Below are 21,937 nucleotides of genomic sequence, written 5' to 3'. Positions count from 1 at the left end.
GGTGCCGTGGGTGAAAAAGTTACAGGGGTCACCTAAGCCGAAAATGTTTGAGAACCACTGATGCATACTGGTAGTGTGTTTACCGCCACCAGTCGGTGAGCGATGTTATAAATGTAAAAATAAATGAATCTCCTCCATGCAGAGCCTGTTGTCTCCCGTGGCATTTGGCTTTGGGACGGAGTACCTGTCTCGGTACGAGGAGCAGGGCCTGGGTCTTCGCTGGGACACCATTCAGAATAGCCCCTTGGAGGGAGACGCCTACTCCTTCCTCACCTCCATACGCATGATGATGTTTGACGCTCTCCTCTACGGCGTGCTCGCCTGGTACCTGGACAATGTCTTCCCAGGTAGGAATGTCAAGCACGCACGCAGATACTTACGCAGGTACTTACGCGCGCATGCACGCTCACGCACGCACACACACACTTTGGCATGGGGGGTCAGATCAACATATGGAATGAATTCTGTACTGGCCATATATGGAGCGTGTCTCATCAAACAGGGTTTGATGAGGTCAGATCAACATATGGAATGTCAGAACAGGAAGGACGGGTGGGTAGAATCAACATATGGAATGTCAGAACAGGTCGGCTCCATATATGGAGATCTAAGGGTTTGAGGTCAGATGTAGCGTTCCTGGCCGGCTCTTTTCAGATCTAGGTGATTAACGAACCAACGGGAAATTATATGGCCATATATTGACATTCCCATATATGGGGAAGGGCCCCTGGCGATGTCGTCTACATTACATGCCCATATATGGAGATCCCTGATGATGTCACGCAATGTCACGAGGCATGACTAGACGTGGTGTCACAATGCGTGACCATATATGGAGGCGTGGGGTGACGGACCATGCACGTCAAATACGCTCCAAAAACGAATTAAAGTCATTAGTATTACAATCTATGGGAGACAAAAGTTACGTTCTTCTGGAACAAATCTGACTGTCTCTCTCAACCTCCTGTGGGCTTGTGAAGTTACAGAGTGATGCGTGTGTCATCTAACTCTCTCTGTCAACCCATGTGAGCTTGTGATGTCAGATGGTGTCATTCTTAGTAGTTTGGAGTTTGTCTATACATTATGTGCCGGTCAAGGGCAGACAGATATAGAGATCTCCATATATGGGCATATCAGCATGCCCATATGACACCATGGATATCCATATACAGTATGGTCTAAAAGGGACAAGGACCGACAGATATAGAGATCTCCATATATGGGCATATCAGCATGCCCATATATGAGCATATGCTGATGACATCAGGAACTCCATATATGGGCATATCAGCATGCCCATATATGGGCATATGCTGATGACATCAGGGATCTCCATATATGGGCATATCAGCATGCCCATATATGAGCATATGCTGATGACATCAGGAACTCCATATATGGGCATATCAGCATGCCCATATATGAGCATATGCTGATGACATCAGGAACTCCATATATGGGCATATCAGCATGCCCATATATGAGCATATGCTGATGACATCAGGAACTCCATATATGGGCATATCAGCATGCCCATATATGGGCATATGCTGATGACATCAGGGACCTCCATAAAAGGGACAAGGACTAACAGCATGACTCACTCTGACATCACTCTGACACAAGCTCAGATGACACACGCATCTCTCCGTCACACAAGCCCACAGGAGGTTGAGAGAGACAGTCGGATTGTGTCCTTTTGTTTACAGAAGAACCTAACTTTTGTCTCCCATCGATTGAAATACCAATGACTTCTGTTTGGAAAACGCTGCGAGGTTCCAAGAAAGCCTCAAAGTTCCTGTTTGTCGCGTCCTACCAGGACCTGGTGGTGGAATGCACAGAGAAATGGCAACCGGACAAGCTGAGGGTGGTGTGGACGCGGGGGAACAGGCGTGTGTGCTCCCAGCTCCACAGTTGGCGGCCTAACATTACCAACCCATACAGAGGCATGGTGGTGTGGTTGGTGCCGGAGAACACTGAAATCTCTGTCACGCTGTTCAAGAAGCCCGATGCAGATGAGTTCGAGGATAAAGACTGGACCTTTGTCATCGAGAGTGAGAGCAAGAATGGGCATCGTAAGGCGCTGGCATCGGCCTGCGTAAACCTCAAGCAGTTTGCCTGCCCCGCCCAGAGCCACTGTGACTGGACGCTGAAGCTAAAACCCCTGTCCGTTAAGGTCGTGGAGGCCACACTCAAACTGTCCCTGGCGTGTTTCTTTGTCCGAGAAGGAAAGTCCACCGACAAGGACATGCAAAGTCTGGCCAGCCTGATGAGCATCAAACCCACGGACATCGCTAACCTTGACGACTTTAATCAGAGCGAAGAGGAGGAGGACAAGGAGTCTATTGCTGCTGCCGGGTTAACTTCCCCCCTGGGCCGAGCAAACATGGAAATGTCTCTCTGTACGGCCAGGCTGCAGGAAGGACCCACAGTGAGTCTGGAGGATGAGGAGAAGGCTCTCTCTACGACAGAGAACACTACTCCAGAATGTCAGGGAGCAGCACAGTCCCAATCACCCCAACAGGAAGAAGAGGAGAAACCGACCTCAGAAAGTCCCAGAGCAGTAGAGTCCCAATCACCGCCCCAACAGGAAGAAGAGTTGAAAGTGCATCTGTTGGACGCCGGGGAGTACGTCCTGAGTCAACTGGAGGCGTTGGAAACGGAGCAGAAACGCATCAACCTCCGAGCTGCCGTGGTGGAGAGAGTCCTGCGACGCCTCATGGTGACGGGAAGCGACTGTGACAAGGAGGAGCAACTTACTCTGGAGTGGCTTACTCTGGTCAACAAGAAGAACTCCCTAGTGCGCAGGCTGGACTATCTGCAGCTGCTGCGCCATGAAGAGGACCTGGAGACGAGATTTGAGCTGCGGAAAAGAGAGCTACGAGTTTTGGCTGCAGTCGAAGACTGTCGGAAGACCAGCGCTCAGCAGCGGACGGAACAGCAACTGACGCAGGAACTGTTGTCACTGGTGGACCAGCGAGATCAGGTCATCAGAGACATCGACAACGCGACGAGAGCGGCGACGGAAGAAGACCTGTCTCTCCAGCGAGGTCTGGAGCTGAGACGGAAAGGAGATGAAAAAAAGATGGATGTATCACACAGTGAAGGACTTTCTGTCCGTGAGAGGATAGAAACATCCTCACACTGTTTTATACCAGTAAGACGCGCAAACGCGGGAAGCGAACGCAACTGTCTGTCCCGCTTTTGTGCCCATATATGGAGCTGAGTGATTTGTTTGTGATTGATGCAACACACTCCATATTTGGACGTATAGCTGCTTTGGGGACTCCTTATATGGTTATGGCTGAGTCAAATCACAGCTCCATATATGGGCACAAAAGCGGGACAGACACACGGACACACGGACAGACATGATCTGCTAGGTCTCATAGTAAGTGCTCACTGCGTTCGCAACAATAGCTCCAAATAACTTACTTTTATCAATACGTTGGAATGTTGCGCGATTAATAAAAGTAAGTTCTTTGGAGCTATAAAACAGTGCAGATGTTTTTATGCTCTCCTTGATTCTCGCCTTGTGTCTTGCTTAGGGACAACTTCAACATGGGGCCCGGGGGCGAGGTGAGGGTCAAAATGTTGATCTTTTCATTCCCAGCCTCAGTCTCAGAGATGTTGTTTACATTTGATGTATTTTATGTATTTTATGTATGTTTACACTTTACACAATGTAAAATGTATTATAGATCAATGTCATTTGTACCCAATATGGTGTGCATCCATCTGTAAAATGTATAATTGATCACTTTATTAATTGCTTAATTGTATGTGAACTGAGAAGAAACCTTGTTATTAAAATAAATTAATAATAACACATTTACATTACGCCCGTGATTGAGTGTATTTTGTGTATGAGAAGGAAGAGCTGCCTCAGATATACCACAGTTAATTTATGAAAATGTAGTATTATTCTGACCCAAACCCTTAACTGAAGGGGTATAGAACAGCATTATGCAGTATGTCTCTGTCCGTATCCTTAATTACGGTACAGTACAGTATAGTGCAGTACATAGTACTGTACTGTACTGTACTGTACTGTACAGAGAGTACGCATATCCATGCAGTCCAATGCTTTGTGGGTTACAGGTGCATGATGGCAAGCCCAGTTTTATTAATGATACGTAGCTTGCGGAGTTAGTTCAGTCAGATATACTCGAGGGGTTTCATGCCGTGCTCATTCATATACTCAAGGGGTTAATATGCTGCATTACTATGTGGGTGTATTCATTCAGTGTGTGTATGTTTGCTCCCACCACCACCCGTCCCCAGCACCACCGGTGGGCTCTGTTATTTATGTTATTTATGGGGGGTTTTATTGTATATCTATCTCCCTGGCCTGCTCTTAATGTTTAATGATTGTGTTTGATTGTGCCGAGCAGGGAGAAAAATGTAGCAGAGCCGAACGCCAAGATAAAATATTATATGCACACTTGTATTCGCATTCTATAATAAATATTGGTTAAATCTATTTGTGAGTTGTCTGACTGAATTAGTATTCTTTTTTTATCTTTTATTTTTTATTTTTTCAGATTAAGTGTATGTGTCTCACTCTGATTGCACTGCGACACAGATGCGTGACTTGGCCGGCCGGTCGAGGTTCTAGAATTATGTGGACAGAGACAGTCAATATGTTAAGAATTTAATGGAAATGTAAAGACGTTACATTCAGGAATACCATTCAGGTAAATGAGGTGTATCCATGTATTCTACTTGATACGATAGTGATACCATGCTGACTACTGAGAACTGTGTTAAATTTCCACTCCACAGGGCAATATGGAATTGGCCGACCTTTCTACTTCCCCTTCCAACCTACATACTGGCAAAAACGTCAACCCTCCTCAACCCCAAACATTCCTGAACCAGGTTAGTATAGCCTACATCTGCCTCTGATGTCTCTTAGTGGGGTTGCATACCACATTGACTCTTACGCTTTGACTAGCCGAAATCATCACACCGCGTGGCACTGTATGAAAGAATTACGTAGCTCAATTTACAATCTGTCGTACGACACTGTAACATTGCAAAAATTGCGAATCTACATGTGCCACGATAGTATGCTGCACGCATCTGTTTGGCTAGAGTAAAAATCTCCAACAAGGTGCTCTGGGAGACACAGTTGATGCACGAGTAAGACGCGCAAACGCGGGAAGCGAACGCACTCAGCTCCATATATGGGCACAAAAGGGGCCAGGTCCACAACAAACAAATCACTGGCCCCTTTTGTGCCCATATATGGAGCTGAGTGGACCTGGCCCCTTTTGTGCCCATATATGGAGCTGAGTGATTGCTGATGCAACACACTCCATATTTGGATAGCGGGACAGACAGACAGACAGACAGACAGACACACGGACACACAGACAGACACACACACAGACATGATCTGCTAGGTCTCATAGTAAGTGCTCACTGCGTTCGCAATAAAAGGATGAGATCAAGGCACTCTTGTGGAAAAGCATAATCATGTTCAGACACCCTGTTTGACCTACTTGCTTCCACATTCGCGTTTGCTGGTCATGACAGAAGTTTTCACAACATGTAGGCGTAGTTTTTATCCTTGCTATGCATTCGCCAAACTATTAAAGTTTTTACCTTTTCCACAAGAGTGCTTTGGTCTCATCCTTTTCTTTTTTAAATCATGCTTAGATTTGTTTCCAAGATATTTTCTTTAATATACAACGGTGGGGAACAAAGTTGCCCTTCACAGGTGCATTTTCGTTTTCCCATCAGTGTCTGCTTTATCTATTCTAAAGCCTTTTACTGTGAGAAACCGTTTCCACACTCCAGGGAATAAAATGTAATCGATGCTATAAGACACACTAACCAGGCAGTGGCTCTACCAACTGTACCCCACAGACTCAGAGAAGCCTGGTCCTGATGAGCTACAGAGAGACGCAGGCAACAGACTCGGCACTCCAGAGACTAACACCTGCAACGGCTCTGCAGGCAGGAGGGCGTGCAAGCATCAACACAAGAGAGAGAAGATGGAGAGAGAGAGGGATATGCACAAACAGCCAGACCAAGAGCCCGTGCAAGACGGGGAACTCAACGACCCGCCAGGTTCACTATCATTCAAATTATTCTTCACTTATAAAGTAGTTCCACTGCCAGTGTGATGGAAACAGAATTAATTGCTATATTTGTTATCTTAGTTTTCAACCAGAAATAATGTCTCAAGATGAATGCAATACGGTAGACTATTGTTCTACGTTCTTGATCGTCCTACATGATCCATTTCCACTCCAAATCCACCCTTTTTGTTAGTAGGTTGTTCTCACCTCCCAGAGACATTGTTCCAGTTAGCCATGAGATATACTGTAGGCTATTTTTTAATGAATCCATTTTATATCCTAGCCTACTGTTGGGTATTTAACTCAGAACCATTGTGTAACCATTGTGGAAAAAAGAATCCTGACCAAGTATATCATCAGCTGAATGAGGGTGGCTGTGGCTGAGTGGGTAGAGAGTGTCTCTGTCTGGGAATCAAAAGGTCAGCGGTCTATGTGTCAAAGTGTCCTTGAGCCATGCACCAGCAACAGCATTCAGATGACATCATTCCTGTGCCCCCAGGTCTCTTCGAGGCCGAACCAGAGGGGCTTGTGATGGGCGTTCAGATCCAAGACCTGGTCAAAGTGTTCCCTAAATGCTCTCGTCCGGCCGTCGACCATCTCAGCATCACGTTCTACGAAGGCCAGATCACCTCTTTCCTCGGACACAACGGGGCTGGCAAGACCACCACCATGTGAGAGGAGATCAAATCTTTTAAGCCGCCGCAAAGCTGTTTACTCGGAATTCCACCCCACAGTTGAAGTTTCGCAACGGGCTGCTAGGCTGTCGTGCAGAATTCGCCCCAAACATTCCACTGACTGCAGTGTTTTAAAAAGCATATTTTGCCGTTTGTATTGATTATACTTCTCAGTGAACAAACTGAGAAGTATAACCATTTTTGTTTTACTTTCCTTTTGTGATTAACTTGTGCAGTACAGTAGTAGGGCTGCGTTACTCTGTGATTTGACAGTCCAAAAACGGTCAAAAACAAACAAAAACATTGCACATACTGTAAATGTTTGTTTTTTCCTGTCGAATCCTGGCCCCAAGGTTATGATATGAAATGCCCATGTAGCTGTATATATTATTAGTGTGGTTGCCTAACAGGGCAACCAGGCTATAGTAATTACCCGACTTTATTTATAGAGCAGTTAAAGTTAAAGTTTTGTAATTATTATCCCACCATTGTGACATCATGTGGCTCGATGCATTATCATACTGTAATACTGTGCTTAACAACCACACAGAATGTTCTACTTTTCCTTGTCCCCCCTGCAGGTCCATTCTGACCGGCATGTTCCCTCCTACATCTGGCACAGCCTACATCCACGGCAGAGACATCAGGACTGACATGGACCTCATCCGCACCTCCATGGGCACCTGCCCTCAGCACAACATCCTCTTCAAATAGTCAGTTCACTTGTTATGTGTCAGCATGATTCAAAGCTGTTAATTGTCAAGCCCCAATGTGAAAGCCCCAAAATGATACTCACAAAACGATTTTGTGATTCAAAGATTCAAGGTTTATTTTTCACTCACTCAAGTACAAGCAGGATATTTTTGGTGTGCCATCCTCAGCAGTGCTTACCGTATAACCACTAATAACCGCGTGCATGGGCGTGTGCACCGACAATCAGGCTGTTTCTACCATGGGAGTGAGATGGGGTCCAGCCACGGAAAACAACCTACCGTATGTGGTGTGTCTCTCCCCAGGTCCTGTCTCTTTCTACTTACTGTGTACTATCAATAAAGGCAGAAAATCCCCCAAAATATCTTAAAAGAAAAGTAGTTTAAAAAGTTTAAATGGTGAAGTAAAGGTAAAAATCTTTAGCAACACTGGAGAGTGTAAAATGGAGATAGACTCCCGCGCTCTGGCTGATACGGACGATAAGCCTCTCCGACCTGCTTAGTACTTAGTAGCGCAAGTACAATATATGCCAGGGGATTTGTCCCCTGGCATGAGTTAGGATAATGCAATTGATTGTCTGTCTGTGGATGCATTAATACATTAATACAAAAAGTTTGAGATTTAGAAGAATGGGCCTCAGGTGGTCTAAATCAGTGGTTCCCAAAGTGGGGTTCGGGACCCCCAGGGGTCCGTGAAGGAGTTCCAGGGGGTCCCCAGCTAAATTATATTTTGGAACCAAATGGACCCTTATATGGGTCTGTAACTTAACGGGTCCATTTGGTTCCATTTGTACACTCTCATAGTTAAATTATTGATTTTACAATATAAATTGGGGTCCCAGAGATAGAAATGCCATTCAATGGGGGTCCGTAGATTAATGCATGTCAAACTGGGGGTCCTTGGAAATTAAACGGTTTGAAAATCACTGCTACTAGAGCCGTAAAAATGTTCTCTTATTGGGGTCCCTGGCATATGTTTTTAAATGGTGGCTAATAAGTGTCAATTTGGGGGTCCTTGACATGAAAAGGTTTGGGAACCACTGGTCTAAATGGGGTAACTTCTCTCTCTCTGTATAGTCTCACAGTGGAGGAGCATATCCTGTTCTAAATGGGTTAACTCCAGGGCCGCAATTAATGATTATTTTCATAATCGATTAATCATTCCGATTATTGAAACGATTAATCGATTAATCGGATTATGGCACTCATTTTGCTATCACCATATACATTCGATTTTATGTTCTTTTAGACACAACATTAAAAAAGACATTAAAGATGAATAATTCATTTCAAAATGCATTATTATATTTAGCTTAGCTGCTGATTAGGCTGCTATTCAAATAAAGCCACCATTGTTATGTGTGATATTTTGCTTTGCAGTCGCTACTGTGCATGTGCAACTATCAGCAGAAGAGATCACTCCTCTTTAGCTTAGTTACATTTAACACTGGAAAAACTATGGATAAGTGGAAAAACGCCCACAATGAATTGCAAAAAAACCCTCCACCAATTAGTTGCCGATTCAAATACAATTACTAAATGAGTTGGCAACTGTGTTATATCTCTGTATAGTCTCCTGTTGGGTTAACTGTGTTATATCTCTGTATAGTCTCCTGTTGGGTTAACTGGTATTATATCTCTGTATAGTCTCCTGTTGGGTTAACTGGTATTATATCTCTGTATAGTCTCCTGTTGGGTTAACTGGTATTATATCTCTGTATAGTCTCCTGTTGGGTTAACTGGTATTATATCTCTGTATAGTCTCCTGTTGGGTTAACTGGTATTATATCTCTGTATAGTCTCCTGTTGGGTTAACTGGTATTATATCTCTGTATAGTCTCCTGTTGGGTTAACTGGTATTATATCTCTGTATAGTCTCCTGTTGGGTTAACTGGTATTATATCTCTGTATAGTCTCCTGTTGGGTTAACTGGTATTATATCTCTGTATAGTCTCCTGTTGGGTTAACTGTGTTATATCTCTGTATAGTCTCCTGTTGGGTTAACTGGTATTATATCTCTGTATAGTCTCCTGTTGGGTTAACTGGTATTATATCTCTGTATAGTCTCCTGTTGGGTTAACTGGTATTATATCTCTGTATAGTCTCCTGTTGGGTTAACTGGTATTATATCTCTGTATAGTCTCCTGTTGGGTTAACTGGTATTATATCTCTGTATAGTCTTCTGTTGGGTTAACTGGTATTATATCTCTGTATAGTCTCCTGTTGGGTTAACTGGTATTATATCTCTGTATAGTCTCCTGTTGGGTTAACTGGTATTATATCTCTGTATAGTCTCCTGTTGGGTTAACTGGTATTATATCTCTGTATAGTCTCCTGTTGGGTTAACTGGTATATTATCTCTGTATAGTGTCCTGTTGAGTTAACTGGTATTATATCTCTGTATAGTCTCATGTTGGGTTAACTGGTATTATATCTCTGTATAGTCTCCTGTTGGGTTAACTGTGTTCTATCTCTGTATAGTCTCCTGTTGGGTTAACTGGTATTATATCTCTGTATAGTCTCACGGTGGAGGAGCATATCCTGTTCTATGCCCTGCTGAAGGGCCAGACTCAGGCCGAGGCCCAGATGGAGGTGGAGAACATGTTGGAGGACCTCGGGCTGCCGCACAAGAGAGACGAGGAGGCCCAGAACCTTTCAGGTAGGACTTCTGCAAGCGCCAATTGGAATTAAAAAAAATGTCTAAATCAATACCCTGCCCGCAGGCAATGCGTGGCCACAGCATTGGCTACGTATGTTTCTATTAGAAACATACGTATCTGCCAAAAGGATAAAACATGAAAAGGCTTGACAGCTGATTTCCATGGTGGTCCTTTGAGTGTAGAGGTGTATAAATTGAGTGCCATGTTGAAGAAGGGGTAACGGAGACATACAGAGAATTAAAATCAATACATACATTCATACAATTTCCAATTGACTAGATAACTAATACAAAAATGAAACAACATAGATACTGCATATTACCAGCTGCTATTCAGCTCTTTATGGAGGACTTGTCTCTGTAGCTTCTTTTCAAGGATGTTAATACTAATGTACCAGGATATGCAGGGCAGTCATGGCAAGGCAATTAGATTATATATACTCTAAGAAAAAAAGGTATAAGAAAACAATACCTCAATTATTCTATTTAACTACATGAGCAAGATTAAGCAGGTGATTGATTGATTGTGAGTTTTTGTAATGTTTGGATGTGTTTGGGTGTTACTTGGCCAGGTCTAATGCTCAGTGATGCTGTGTCCTTCTCCAACGGTACATGCAGGTGGCATGCAGAGGAAGCTGTCCGTTGCCATGGCGTTTGTAGGAGGTTCACAGATCGTGATCCTGGACGAGCCTACGTCGGGAGTAGACCCCTACTCCAGACGCTCCATCTGGGAACTCCTGCTCAAGTACCGAGCAGGTAAACACACAGGGGGTCCTTGGAGTTACTACAAGGGGGGTGGGGTGATATTTTTGTTGAATCAGCATCAGCGTGTTTTCTTCGTAAATGTATTCCCTACTTGATCATACTACACTGTAGTATGATCAAGTAGGGAATAGTAACTACAGCGTGTTTTGAGCTTGTAGATCTGCTACTTTTGCTATATTTGAATTTGAACATTATAATATGTTCAAATTCATATAGCAAAAGTATTATGAGGTTTCCACCAAACTGAAACGAGGTATAGCAACGTTTTCAGAAAACTACTGTCCACTACTGTCCACCTGCAGGTCGTACGATCATCATGTCCACTCACCACATGGACGAGGCCGACCTGCTGAGCGACCGCATAGCCATCATCTCCAAAGGCCAGCTGCACTGCTGCGGCTCGCCACTCTTCCTCAAGAACTGCTTCGGCGTGGGCTTCTACCTCACCCTGGTGCGACGCATGAAGGACCGCAAGAGGCATGAGGTGAGCCAACAACAAACACCTGGCGACTGTGGTGAGGAGGAGGATGTGAGGTTGGGGGCAGTGTTAAGCTGCGTTCAGAGGAGGATGTGAGGTTGGGGCCAGTGTTAAGCTGCGTTCAGAGGAGGATGTGAGGTTAGGGCCAGTGTTAAGCTGCGTTCAGAGGAGGATGTGAGGTTGGGGGCAGTGGTAAGCTGCGTTCAGAGGAGGATGTGAGGTTGGGGCCAGTGGTAAGCTGCGTTCAGAGGAGGATGTGAGGTTGGGGGCAGTGTTAAGCTGCGTTCAGAGGAGGATGTGAGGTTGGGGCCAGTGGTAAGCTGCGTTCAGAGGAGGATGTGAGGTTGGGGGCAGTGTTAAGCTGCGTTCAGAGGAGGATGTGAGGTTGGGGGCAGTGGTAAGCTGCGTTCAGACCTGAATATATATATATATATATTTGCTTGGTTCGCCCCGTTTGTGCCGTGCCAGGTTGCGCCGTGCCCGTTCACGCAATTTCTCATCTTTGCATTGACTTTGTATGTAATTGCGCCGTTCTAACCATCCAAGTTTGAACGCACCTTTACAGTTTTCTGTATGTAAACAAGGTCTTATGCAGTGGTGGAAAAGTACTCACATTTTGTAAGAATATATCACAGCCAATTCTCAGTTGACTCCAACTGCCTACGAAGTACGAACTCAGTTACTATTAAAGTACAGAAGGTAATCAAATCATTTATTATCACCTACTGAATTTCTAGTGTATCATAAGGATGGGACTTCTACTGTACAGTGAGTACAGTGTACAACACAGTTACAGTAGACGAGGTGGCCGAGAGGTTAAAGCGATGGAATGCTAATCCATTGTGCTCTGCATGTGTAGGTTCGAATCCCATCCTCGTTTAATGCAGGTTATTTTGTACTTGATGAGGTACAGTGCGTGATGAGATTACATTCTGCCCTTAATAGTAGCCAATTTACTGCATATAGGCAGTTGTAGAAAGTGAGTGCGCCGACAAAAGAAAAAAGTGTATACTATTATTACATTTGTTCCTCTTTAACAGTTTGCACACCAAACACAGTGCACTGTATTGTTTGGGTAATGTATCAGTGCATCTTGAATAGGCTGATGCTAATTAAGAATATAATTATATTCCCTGATCAGAGCCAGAAAGATAAAGCAGCTTATTTTTCAGGCCTATTTAACCAAACACACGTTATGAGAGCAAGTCTCTCCTTGCTCTCTTCTTCTTCTTCTTCTTCTTCTCTGCACGTACGCACACACACACACACACACACACACACACACACACACACACACACACACACACACACACTCAGGATTTGTTTCCTCATGCATATCAAACTGGGGGTCCTTGAAATGAAAACACGGTGCAAACCTGACCGTTCTAGGTCTATATGACTGACACACTGTCTCAGTGTTGTTGACGGTGTCTTTGGCCTTTTGTTGCTATCACCCGCAGAACGACTGTGACTGTTCAACGGATTGTTCCTGCGCCTGTTCCATCTGCACCAAGCACAAAGACACAACAACACAGAGCCGTGCACCCAACCTAGAACGAGCCCTGGATGGTAAGTGTGTGTGTGTGTGTGTGTGTGTGTGTGTGTGTGTGTGTGTGTGTGTGTGTGTGTGTGTGTGTGTGTGTGTGTGTGTGTGTTCATGTTTATGCATGTTGTTTTATGCATCATTATAATTTGGTGTTAGTTTTGGTATTTTATTGGGTTATTGGATTATTGTGTGTAGGCACCAGCCACCAAGGGGAGAAAACTGTCAAGGTGCATCAGTGGATTTTGATGAGCTTTTGAGAAGGTTGAGTCGATCCAACGAAACATCGCTTGCACACGTGTATAATGGATGAAACTTACTTGAATGAGTTGTCAGTTCTATATCAAATACAATGTCCATTGCTATTAATCTTCTATAATATAACACTGTATACTGTACCTGTGCTTCTGCTATTTCTGCCAGAGGAAGTGTTCCAACAACAGCAATGCAATACCGTAGCTTTGTAGTGATATTGATCTGTATGTTTTCTGCTTTGGTTGTTGCTGGAGGAAATGTCTCCACTATAAAAGTCTAGCCATAAAGTGTCTACAGTTTAAGCTTCCTTCCTTTCAGGGTTCAATAAAGATAGATGTGCCAGATACTAAAGGAACAACAATCTAATGGACAGACAAGGAACAAACTTACTTGTTAGTTAGTTATTAGTTAAGCGGTGGACACAGAAATAGAGGGCAACCTCTTCAGACAAATGTTTGTCATGTGTACCAAGTGATGTAGATTTACTCATGTATTTTTTTTATTATTCATGTAATGTTTGGATTCGCTACATTAACCACTTGGACGAACCCCAGCATTATTCTTGGTGAAACATTAGCCAAAATAGCCGATCTACAAGCTCACAACACGTCGCATTGTGGAGTGTTGTGAGCTTTAAGGTTGGCTATTTTCCAGGAAGAGACTCGGTTTAGACAGGTTAAAAAGGTTAAAAAGTGGTGTTAATCATGTCCACTCCCCTGTGTGTTTTGTGTGTCTCCAGGAGACGTAGAGGCCATCACGTCCCTCATCCAGCACCACGTCCCTGACGCCAGGCTGATGGAGATGATCGGCCAGGAGATGACCTACCTGCTGCCCAGCAAGGGCTTCAAGCATCGCTCCTACGCCAGCCTGTTTAGGGAGCTGGAGGAGACGCTGGACGAAATGGGCCTCAGCAGCTTCGGCATCTCCGACACCTCGCTGGAGGAGGTACAGTAGGACTGTGGTGGACACTAACTAGTACTTAAAGGAGGTACAGTAGGACTGTGGTGGACACTAACTAGTACTTAAAGGAGGTACAGTAGGACTGTGGTGGACACTAACTAGTACTTAACGGAGGTACAGTAGGACTGTGGTGGACACTAACTAGTACTTAAAGGAGGTACAGTAGGACTGTGGTGGACACTAACTAGTACTTAAAGGAGGTACAGTAGGACTGTGGTGGACACTAACTAGTACTTAAAGGAGGTACAGTAGGACTGTGGTGGACACTAACTAGTACTTAAAGGAGGTACAGTAGGACTGTGGTGGACACTAACTAGTACTTAAAGGAGGCACAGTAGGACTGTGGTGGACACTAACTAGTACTTAAAGGAGGTACAGTAGGACTGTGGTGGACACTAACTAGTACTTAAAGGAGGTACAGTAGGACTGTGGTGGACACTAACTAGTACTTAAAGGAGGTACAGTAGGACTGTGGTGGACACTAACTAGTACTTAAAGGAGGCACAGTAGGACTGTGGTGGACACTAACTAGTACTTAAAGGAGGTACAGTAGGACTGTGGTGGACACTAACTAGTACTTAAGTACTTTTTGTTTTGTGTGTTTGAGGCCTGTCTATTCCTGTCTGATGACATCACTCGATGGAGGCAGTCAAGATTTCTCTTGACTCTCTACTGTCATTTTATTCTCGACTGGAGAGAGTCCTAAAGCTATTGCTTCAGCTGTCAACTCAGCCAATATATGATTGATTTGAGTTGTTTTTATTTATTTTAGTGTCATGCATTAAAGGTACCCAGCCCACATGGACTTAGCCTACAGGACACTACATACTGTATAATCATTGCATAGGTGTACACTATTTATTTATTCATTTGACAGGGACAATGCACATTAATCAACACGGTTTTCACATCCATGTAAATGGGCCAGAGTTAGCTGGTTAGTTAGATAAAACTATCCATACAAAAACACATACAATACAATACAGTACAGGAACAAATAGACATTGTACAGGGGACGGAACAACCGTAGAGTGATGTGAGATGAGATGACATCAGTGATAGCTGTTAATTACTTGTGATTACAGATTTGATTTGTTTTAAGCCACCTCTTCAGATTGAATTTGAAGGTCAAATAGTTGGAGGTCTCTCTTACTTCTGTAGGGAGACTGTTCCAGTGATGGGATAGGCTCTAACAGAGAAGACTGTTTTACCAAAACAGTACCAAAACTAGAATAAGTCTGTTATACAACCTCCATTTCATGCAAACAAAATGTTGTCTATCATGTAAATGTGCCAAACTGAAAGTACTTAAATCATAATTAAAGCTTGTACTGATCTAACCAAAATATTTTTCTAAACAGAAAATAACTTTTTTGGTTCATCGAAAAAGGCCAGTAATACAGAGAAGGTATTTCAATTTCATATGAACAAAATGTTTCCTCCTCAGGAATACTAATGTATGGAGCCATCTTATCTTGTCCGGACAAGATAATATCTCGTCCGGACAAGATAATATCTCGTACTAATTAATTCAAAATTCATACGTACGTTTTCTGTTTGACCATGTGTGAATAGCATCAGTTCTCTACAAAGTAATTTCTACTTGTATGATAGTCCACTAGTCATTCAAAAACAAATAGGTCAGCCCTGCACATGTTTGCTCACATTCACATTTTATTATATTCTTCCCACGGGGGAAGCAATTACTGTACACACACAGCGCACACGCTTCGTCTGAGGATTTCCTTAGTGAGACACGAAATGTCTGTGCTGTGTGTACCGTGCAGTAATTGCTCCTCTGTGGGAGGAATTGAATAAATGTGACTACAAGCGACATATAGGGGGAAAACCCTTTCTACTTGAATCAACTAGTTGATTATTAAACGCAATGTCTGTTAAAAAAAACCTACTGCTTTGCATGGAAACTTGCAAACAAGAGATGTTTTCTCCTTCAGATATTCATCAAGGTCACAGCGGACGGAGAGGCAGCAAATAAGGCCTGTACTTCTGGTAAATATTCCATAATATCACTGCTTTATCTTTCCACGTAACAGTGGTGTACACTTTGTAAGATCTGTACTTATTTTCTATTGTTGTAGGACAATTGTTGTTGTGTGTCAGCTGATTTCCTGAGTTATACTTAGGTGCAAGGGGGTGTTGCGTACTGAAAATTGCCGATCTACAAGCTCACAACTTGGTGTGGTGCCACATATTGTGAGCTTGTAGATTGGCTATTTTCGACACCAGCATGCAACCACGCAATATAACTACAGGTATTACAGTAATATAATTAATATTATAGTCCATGAAGGTAGATAGATCCTAGTGGGGTCCTGAATGAGAGGGATTCTACATGAGTTCCATACATGTGTACAGTACTATAGGCCTACTGTAGTGCAGTATTATTATATCGCTCTATGTTGATTGCTTTGCTTGTTTATGACCACAGACCCTAGAGGGGTTAGGCAGGCCAACGATGCTCCTACCCATGATGCCTCGGACAACAGTGCAGGGAGAAGTTCCAGGCAGGTGAAGGGAACCAGACTGATCCTGAAACAGTTCTTTGCTCTGCTGATCAAGAGGTTACACCATGCCACACGCAGCAAGAAAGACTTCCTCGGACAGGTACAGTACCGCATTACAGTACCACTTTAGTAACAGTTGTATACCGTGTGTACAGTATGTTTGCATCTACGGTACTGTATGTAATGTATACAGATCTGTGGATGGATGGATGGATGGGTTAGAATAGGATAGTTGTGGACAGATGAAAATGTACGTGAGTGAGGTGATTGGTACAGATGGATTGTTGTGTGGTTGGGGGAATTGTTGGGGGAATTGATGTTGTGGATAATAAAACCCACAAAACATCCAAAACTTGATTATAGTAATAAGTAGTATACATGCAGGACCTGTATGTTACCTATTACTATTACGGAATCACCTATATCTAATCTACCTGTATTACAGGTAGATCATAATATAGTCTATAGATGAATCCGATGAGGCAATCTGATCTGTTGAAATAGCTATCTACCCATGCTTCAAACGATCATGACAGCACACCTAAAGCCCATTCATTTTACCCATAGAGATTTCAGAAAATATAAATTAATAATAATATATAAATATTAATTCTTTTAAGCCTGGAACCAAGCCATTCAGGCTCCTGGTGGTGAATCATGACCATAAAACATTTGATTATGTGGGGGGGGAAAAACAATATTCGAAAACCACAAAACAAACGTTATTTGTTAGTATATCATATTTTTATTTGTATTAATTTTCTCCACTTCACTCCTTCTACATATCACTATGGGTTGCAGCGTTGTGACTTTTTCTCTCTCTCCAGATTGTCTTGCCAGCCAGTTTTGTCCTGATATCGCTGGTCTTCACCCTGGTCGTCCCTCCTTTTGGAGAGTATCCCAGTCTGACGCTGAGCCCCTGGATGTATGGAAAGCAGTTCACCTTTGTCAGGTCAGTCTTCACTGATACCAGAACATGTGACTTTAAATCAAGTACCTTGTACAATATACAGTAGCTACACTACTTAAGAAAAATGCATAGATTAGAAACCGCAAACCGCATCACAAATGAAAGTAGCCGAACTTTTAGAAGAGCGGCACGCTTGCACGACATATTGTGTGGAAATAGTATTACATAATGAATTAGACTCACTTCACATTTGTATTCTTTCACATATTAATTATGAATGAATTCACACCTGCCACACGCAATGGATTAACCCAGAGTGACTACATTAATTTAGGCATTCTGTTAAACATAAAATCAATGCAGAGTTTGTTCAATCTGTTCTCTCCATGCAGCAACGAGCGGCCCTTTGACATTACCATGAAACGTTTCACAGAGCGCATGCTCAACAGGCCAGGCCTGGGCACACGCTGCATGCAAGGAGAGCCTCTGGGGTGAGTTCAGTTTGTTGGTTTCACACCTAAAATAATTTACAGACACCATTTGTACCTACAGTATACCCAGTCAGGGTTACAGACCCATAAGGCCGGGTCCATTCATATTCACAGTAGTCATGTACATACATATACATACATACATACATACATACATAAATGCATAGATAGATACACACCCCATTGCACCACGCCAATTGGAACTAGTGAAAGTGTGTATTCTGCATGTACTGTGAGAGCCAACCCCTGCATGAAAACCCCCTTTCCCAGAATGCCCTGTGGCAACAGCACCCAGGAGTGGGAGTACCCGGATGTCTCTTTCGTGTTCGGCAACATCATGCAGAGCCCAGCGTTGCATCCGCAAAACCCCTCCCCTTCCTGCGTGTGCAGCACCAATGAGAAGCTGACAATGATGCCCGTCTGTCCAATGGGAGCCGGGGGACTTCCCCCTCGCCAGCGGGTGGAAGCCACGGGAGACGTCATGCTGGATCTGACGGACAGGAACATCTCAGACTACCTTGTGAAAACCTACCCCAGCCTCATCAGGGCCAGGTAGGAAGTAGGATGAATGATACGGGAACTGGTAACCGGAAATACCCCGCGCATACTTGGCATGTTTCAGTGTGTTTGTGACTTTTTTTCAGGCCTCAAAGTGGCATTAAAAATCATATATGGGAAACGTATGGGCAACGCTCGACACGGCAACTCGCTCACTTTATCTCGCTCGGTGGTGTCCATGTGGCTCAAGTTTTCTTGAGACGGCGGGCTTCCGTCACAGTCTAGTCCATACAGTAATATTTTAGGTTTAATTCGCAGTCGTACGTAGGTTATAAGCACAAGCCGTGGAGGATTTAAAATGTTGCCACATACATGAAATTTGTGTTTGTCTTTCACCCCATGAAAAAAATCACACCCGTGTGAAGTGAGGGGCACTCTTGTCGTCGTACATCATCCAATAAAAAATGTATATACTTCTTCTACATTAATTAATTTGTCAACTTATGTTATTATCTTTTAACCATGATGATGTTTTAAAAACTCATCTTTACACCATGATCATGTAAGATGACAACTCAATTTATGTGATATAAGCCCGAGCTGAATTAAAACACGGTGTGTTTAGAAAAGCAGATTTGCTCGTCTACATATGGCATAAATTCTCCCTTTATTGTCAATGGGATTTAATGTTTAATGTGTTGCCACAAAAAGCCGATTTGTTCAGATACGTATGACGTAAATTCTCCTTTCATTGTCAATGTGATTCATTGTCAATGGCAAATGTAACATGAGTTAAGGACAAAAATATGTATATACCTGTAGGAGGGGCTAGCGCCCCTCAACGACGTCTATTCCCCCAGGCATGATGTCATGCAATAGTTGGTGCACTGCTCACTTCACACAAGTTTATAATTTAGTTATTATGCCAACTAGTTCCTCTCCTCCACACACACATTTCTGTATTGTCACTGCTGTTGTATCCTACTGACTTACTGACCTACCTGCCAGTGAGGAGCCCCCACTGGGAGGACATATAGAGCCTATATACGTCCTATTACTCCCTTCTGATAGGTGCTGCCCCAGCCCGTAGGATTATGTGCAATTATCAATTTTCTAGCTCCCCGAACACGGGCCAATTGAGTTCGACAGACACAAATCCTCGGACTCCGTGGTGGTGGGCAGCTACTTTACCACTGTGCCACCCGAGTGTTCAAGGGGTCAGACGCTTGGGGTCACGTGGGAACATGGAGGTCTGGCGGATGTTGTGGAGGCCGAGGTACAACATGCATACTCTTTCCAGGCCAATGCCACCACCACCATGTGGATGCGTGCCGTAGCGGAAGGAATCAATGTAGCTCTTGATTTTCTCCAGATCAATCTTGTGATGCTCCGCACTCCGAGTCAGCAACTGAGCGTCGTGGATTCTCTGCGATCCAGAAAGAATCTCCTCTCCCCGCATGAACATGTCAAATGAGTTGGAGTATTTGTGGTATTTGGGGTCAGGCATTGTGTAGAAAGGTCTCACAGCCCGGGGGTACTTGTCTAGCACAAAGAAGTCAGTGCTATACAGATCCTTGACAAGGCGACCGAGCAGCTTTTCATTAGGAGTGCTTAGGTCTTCCTCGTCTTCTATCTTCACACCGGCCTCACGGAGCATGACCAGGGCATCCGTGTAGTTCAGCTTCAGCGGGACTTCCCAGAACTCGAACGGTTCGCTGGGAAACTGCTTGTTTACCGTCTGGATTTCTGACTGGAATTTGGCTCGGAGGCCCTTGAAAATCTGGACCATGGTGTCATAGATGGAGTCGATGACCTCGTGGTAGTGGTAGTTGAAGGCCATCTCGATATCCAGGCCCACGAATTCTGTCAGGTGACGGTGGGTGTTGGAATTCTCTGCCCTGAAAACCGGTCCCACGCAGAAGACCTTGTCGAAGTCACCGCAGATGCCCATCTGCTTGTAGAACTGGGGAGACTGGGCCAGGTAGGCAGTGGTATTGAAGTACGACACAGGGAACGAGGTTGCCCCGCCTTCACTGGCAGCTGGGGTTAATTTGGGAGTCTGGATCTCCACAAAGCCCTTGTTGTTGAGGATCTCTCTGAAGAGTTTGCACACTCCTGACTGCAGGCGGAAGATGGCCTGGCTGGTTGTCGTCCTGAGGTCGATCACCCTGTTGTCCAGCCTGGTGTCCTGGGTGACGGTGGCTTTGCGATTCTCGTCCCCCTCCGCTCCCTCCGGTCTCGCAGCATCGTCCAGCTGCAGGGGCAGGCGCGGCTCAGCCTGGCTGATGACGAACAACCTCTCGATGTGCATCTCCACGTCCTGCTGGCTGCAGCTCTTCACCGGCGGGTCCACCTTTCTCACAACTGCCTCCACGTCCACGATACTCTCTTTGGTGATGTCGGCGGCAAACCTGACCATGTGCTTGCTGACACGCTCTCCCACGGCGACCAGTGCCTGCACGCTGAATCCCTGCTGACGTAGGACCAAGAAACACTGCTTCCCTTTGGCACGGCTGGTGGTGATTCTGGCACGCAACCACATCGGCGGCTCGTTTGCTCTCCTTGCCGTCAGTTCCTGGATACGCACCAATGCTCTTTCCACTTTCTTTAGGGACTGGCACATTGGTGACACGCCATACCTATCCTTGGCAAAGTCATCGTCCTGTGTGCTTTGGTCAGAAGGCAGCTTGGCCTGTTCCTTACCCATCTTTTGGGCTTTCTCCTCTTTCTTCTGCTGTTTCTTCAGGGCTTTCCTTGACTGGGCCTGCTCCTCCATCACTGGCCCTTGGACTTCTTCCTCAGTCAAATGTCTTGAGATTTCCTGTTTATCAAAACACCATTAAAGAATGGGACTGGTTATCTATTGTGGTTATCCTAGAGATCAGAGATCTTGTGGCTGTGTCAGCAACCCTTTATGTTTTGCTGGTCATCGTCCCACAAAGTCAGAACTGCATGTCTTTATATAGGGTCGGCTGAAGCTTGTCTCGATGATGATGAGTCGTCTATATCCATATATGTAGTTCTGTATTAGCATGATCGGATATGTCGGATATCTCCATATTTGAAGATAGTGAAAGCCTTAAAGAGATAGTTCAGATTTTTTTACTTAAAGGGCCACTTCACCCCTTTTGCAACCAGATCTTATTTTAATTATGTTTGGGAGACAAGAAACATTTTCCTGTTTTTAGATATTTCAGTATCACTTAAAGTAAGTGATATTTCAGTAGCCTACTTTAAATATCACTTAAAGTAAGTGATATTTCAGTAGCCTACTTTAAATATCACTTAAAGTAAGTGATATTTCAGTAGCCTACTTTAAATATCACTTAAAGTAAGTGATATTTCAGTAGCCTACTTTAAATATCACTTCAAGTAAGTGA

General features: G+C 44.1%; 2 protein-coding genes across 2 annotated transcripts in view; one reads left to right on the top strand and one right to left on the bottom strand.

The window, feature by feature from the left end:
* The window catches only part of abca4b (ATP-binding cassette, sub-family A (ABC1), member 4b), a gene marked incomplete at both ends in the record, with an annotated part of 81,630 nt that overhangs the window by 41,743 nt on the left and 17,950 nt on the right, over positions 1 to 21,937 (top strand). The window contains 15 exons of the mRNA XM_080778871.1: positions 143 to 347; positions 4,786 to 4,881; positions 5,875 to 6,078; positions 6,589 to 6,760; positions 7,345 to 7,476; positions 9,993 to 10,132; positions 10,751 to 10,888; positions 11,200 to 11,381; positions 12,836 to 12,944; positions 13,913 to 14,118; positions 16,089 to 16,143; positions 16,583 to 16,758; positions 17,486 to 17,610; positions 17,961 to 18,059; positions 18,330 to 18,611. Of these exons, the coding sequence (XP_080634997.1) occupies positions 143 to 347; positions 4,786 to 4,881; positions 5,875 to 6,078; positions 6,589 to 6,760; positions 7,345 to 7,476; positions 9,993 to 10,132; positions 10,751 to 10,888; positions 11,200 to 11,381; positions 12,836 to 12,944; positions 13,913 to 14,118; positions 16,089 to 16,143; positions 16,583 to 16,758; positions 17,486 to 17,610; positions 17,961 to 18,059; positions 18,330 to 18,611 (2,321 nt within the window). The remainder of the gene's footprint in view (positions 1 to 142; positions 348 to 4,785; positions 4,882 to 5,874; positions 6,079 to 6,588; positions 6,761 to 7,344; positions 7,477 to 9,992; positions 10,133 to 10,750; positions 10,889 to 11,199; positions 11,382 to 12,835; positions 12,945 to 13,912; positions 14,119 to 16,088; positions 16,144 to 16,582; positions 16,759 to 17,485; positions 17,611 to 17,960; positions 18,060 to 18,329; positions 18,612 to 21,937) is intronic.
* On the bottom strand, positions 19,768 to 20,976 carry LOC308325140 (aspartate--tRNA ligase, cytoplasmic-like; the record flags this gene model as incomplete). The annotated part of the gene is made up of 1 exon (XM_080777548.1): positions 19,768 to 20,976. One exon carries the CDS (start codon positions 20,974 to 20,976, stop codon positions 19,768 to 19,770), a length of 1,209 nt encoding a protein of 402 aa, XP_080633674.1.

This window comes from Protomyctophum bolini, assembly GCF_963924005.1.
Source record: "Protomyctophum bolini genome assembly, chromosome: 12".
Lineage (NCBI taxonomy): Eukaryota > Metazoa > Chordata > Actinopteri > Myctophiformes > Myctophidae > Protomyctophum > Protomyctophum bolini.
Note: the sequence above shows the minus strand (reverse complement) of the source record. Positions and strands in the feature narration are given on the sequence as shown.